Source organism: Tachysurus fulvidraco, chromosome 19 (genome assembly GCF_022655615.1).
Source record: "Tachysurus fulvidraco isolate hzauxx_2018 chromosome 19, HZAU_PFXX_2.0, whole genome shotgun sequence".
NCBI lineage: Eukaryota > Metazoa > Chordata > Actinopteri > Siluriformes > Bagridae > Tachysurus > Tachysurus fulvidraco.
Genome location: NC_062536.1, coordinates 3,883,467 through 3,887,134, shown reverse-complemented (window position 1 = coordinate 3,887,134; position 3,668 = coordinate 3,883,467). Strand labels below are relative to the sequence as shown.

Below are 3,668 nucleotides of genomic sequence, written 5' to 3'. Positions count from 1 at the left end.
CTAAATACTCAAGATAAGTTTTTTCCCAGCAACTATTTTACGAGACAAAAGCTTCGGCGATATGGAACATCGTATCAACGCGTCAGACCGCTTACCTTGAATAGGCGCAAGATATTGGCCACCATGATGGAGACAGAGCTGGCAGATGCTCCAATCACTCCAACGATCTTGTCAGGCTTGGCAAAGACAGGGGGGTCACCATTTGCGCAGCGTACATCCGAACCATCACGCTCGATGAGTGCTTGGACAAAAGTGAGTGACTGCTCGAGGGCATATGTGTCACGGGAGCAGGTGTCCAGAATTCGAGCACCAAGGGTCACATTAGGCAGCAGTTCTGGATCCTTGTTAATGAGGTCTATGGCAAAGAGCATGGCTTCCAGTCGATGGATGCCCTTTTCCTTCTTCAGCTCTCCACAGGGCACTCCTCGATCGCCACGGGAATGCACAGGGAATAGGCCACCTAGGATGATGTCGCCATCTATTCTGATAGAGTGGGCATACTCCGTCGGTAGAGGCTCCAGACGTTGAGAAAATGATGGCAACCAACAGCAAATCTCAGCTGTCAGGAGAAAAAGGATCTGGTATGGAACCCAGTTCAGGCTAGTGGAGTGTAATGCCATAGTGTTGCTACAGAGGAACAGGAGATCCAGAAATCCCAATCATTTAACCAAAATGGCAGCGGTGGTGAATGGGACCATCCATATCCTTTATACTTAATGCTAAGGTCAAACCTCCTGTGTCACGCAGACGTCAGCAGTGGGATTTCTCTGTGCTCCACACATGTCTGAAGTACAAGTGTTGTGACAGAGTGAGAGATAAGTGCAAAAGGAGAGGGGATGTGAAACCTCGGGTTCTCTGCTTTGTTCTGTATCTCAAGCTAAATCTGCAAAAGAGATAAACACTGATTAAGTAGATAAATTATTCAAATGCAAATACAAGACTATTGAACATTTCTGTTTGTCTGTTCAGTTGAATCATGATAAACTCTAGATAACGTATGTCTACCAGGAGCATGATTCTTTCCTTGGATTATTTTTTTTTTCTTGATTATCACCCATTAGATGTCGAGCCTGTAGTCAATGTAATTGTGATTGGCTCCAAATATTTTTCCCAGCACACAGTTTTAAAAGATGTAGTCATGTTGTAAACATTGTTGTTGGAGCCACAACACAAATTACCGAGTCTTTATCGCTGAGAATGATAGAAAGATGGCTTTGTGGGGGTTTTCCAGTCACCACAGAAGCTGAAGACCTCTATTGTGACCTTTTTTCTCCTACCACTATGCATGAAAGATCAATGTGCGCAGCTGCAGATTGAAACCGCACCGCATTCAGATGTCCTCTGAAGTCACGACTACAGAGGCGGTCTCCTGGACATCACACACACATTGCTGCCTTTTGCTTGATGTAGCTCAATTGATACAATTCCTGACCTACTGCAGCTACACAGGACATGTCACTGCACCGCACTGGTTTAGAGACGTGTCATGTTGAATGTTTCCTTCTGTGTTTCATCCACAGACTACCAGCAACTGATTAATACACATTATCAGAAAATGAAGAAGAAAAATAAGAAGAAGGTTTTTTTTGTAACATTCTCCTTAGAGTCAGCTGGCTTTACAGCCATTATGATTACAACTAATCTTATACAACGTGTTGGGATTCTCCTTGGAATTTAGGGCTAGTTCTTCATCAGGGAAAAATAAATCAGACAGACCCACTCATGCTAATGAGACGGAATTGATAGGCGGCCACAAAATTGTAGCTCTTCGATCGTTAGAGGTGACAGAATGATGGACGCGTTATTAAGCTCCCATGGCACTGACCCTTTACTTTTTTCTTTTCTTTTTTTTTAATTTACACGTATCGGTATGTGTCAAACTGTGTCATCTTCTTCTGGAGATTTGATTATATTTTCTCCAGCAGGACTGCTCTCTGGGGGATCCAAGTGCAGAAAGTGATAGCTTTACTGAATTCCTTTCTCTCTCCCTCTCCCTCACTCTAACCAATATCACGGCTCTAAAGGACTAGCTTTGCTCCTTTTTTATTTCACAGTGCATATTTTCAGCAGAAGTTTAGATGATTAGTACAGCAAAGCTAAGCATTTTCCGAACCAAAACCCAGATAAAAAAAACGACTGAAAGGAAATCAGCTGGTCACTATACAATCAGCTCTCTGTTGTCCTCTGTTCACAACCATTTCAAATCTTTTCGTGCTTTGGAATAATATGCTATAAGAAAAATGTTTTTAAAGACATGCACTATTGCAAGACAAGGTGATGAGCATTAGGAGAGCTTGTGGTCCACGTCTCTAACTTCACTGCAGATCTCAGCAAGTCGCCTCATCCATTGACACGCACCTCTTTACTTTAGGCATTACTGAGTGTGACACAGTATTAAGAAAAAGAAAAATAGAGAAAGAAAAAAAAAGGGTGTGTGTGTGTGTGTGTGTGTGTGATATCTCCCCTCCTAAAACATTCGGCATCGCAGAGCGCGTGAAACAGAACGCATCCTCGTGCGCATGTGAAATATGTTTTCGCCCCCTAAAAAAATAAATAAATAAATAAAAAAGTATGATGCTTGTAAAATGCAAGTAATGGAAATCTTTGGTCCTACCTCCTTTCCTGGATGCTGCTGATGGTGCGTTAAGGCGCTCGTGCTTTGGTGCTGAAAAGAACAGCGCATTGAGCGCGAGACCGCTAAACCAATCACAAAAACACGTCTCCACGACTGTCACTGGTCTTCCCCCTGCTTCCCTCCATCCCTCCCTCCCTCCCTCCCTCTCTCTCGAACCTCAGACAGCGTCTTGCCCAACTACACAGATATCATTAAGGGGTTTCTGTGATGAGGAACACTTTTACCCACGGAAACGTATTGTTTGCGCGCGCGGCGTGAAGCGCGCTGGATCACGTATTGCGTCACAGTAGAAGTGTCGAGGAACGAAAACGTGTCTCTGCAAAGACGCAATAGATCACGTAATAGATCGGCGTTTAATAATCTGTCAGTATCATGTAGAGACGTTGGTTTATTTGGATTATTTGTAACTCTTAGCATGCCTGATAGACAGAACAGTGAGAAAGCGACGCATAAAGAAAAGCAGAGTATAATAAAGAAAAAGGAGTGCAAACAAACACTAGTTTATTGTGTGCTGTGTTCTTAATGAAGGAGCGCGTGCAGACACGCACAATCCTTGGTGACGTTTTACTGCCCTCTAGTGATGACTGTGACATAATGACGTGCTTTGGATGTGTATGCGTGTAGGGATCGGTGGGGGATGTCACACATTTTACACTTTCCTACAGTTCCTGGGCACTCGATTAAATGGCAAACCCAAAGATAGCCAGATATTTGGGATTTTATTACTTATCTTATTTCAGTATGGAGTTCTAGACCGTTATATAAATAAAGGGTGTGCAATCCACTGCATCGGTGGGTAAGTTGTCACACTGGACATGGCCTCATTCACACCTGGCATGAACACGTGTCCTGGGAATATGACTGAATTTGGGAGCTTGAATGTAACACATGTGCCTTGGGTCCAGTGTGTATGAGGCCACACCGTGACTCAGTGGACACGTGGTAGCTCAGTGTTTAATGTGTCAGACTCATTATTGGATGGTCATGAGTTCAAATCCCAGCACCCCCCAAGATAACCCTCAACTTCTCAACA

The 3,668-nt window shown here is 43.6% G+C and overlaps 1 protein-coding gene across 2 annotated transcripts in view; it reads right to left on the bottom strand.

The window, feature by feature from the left end:
• Window positions 1–2,751, bottom strand: part of grm8a (glutamate receptor, metabotropic 8a) — a 209,382-nt gene extending 206,631 nt beyond the window's left edge. For both annotated transcript variants that reach the window (XM_027150998.2, XM_027150999.2), the window contains exons 1-2: window positions 2,615–2,751; window positions 96–883 (exon numbers count right to left, since the gene is read on the bottom strand). In XM_027150998.2, the coding sequence (XP_027006799.1) occupies window positions 96–620 (525 nt within the window). In that variant the 5' untranslated portion in view covers window positions 621–883; window positions 2,615–2,751. The remainder of the gene's footprint in view (window positions 1–95; window positions 884–2,614) is intronic.
• Window positions 2,752–3,668: the final 917 nt, after the last annotated feature.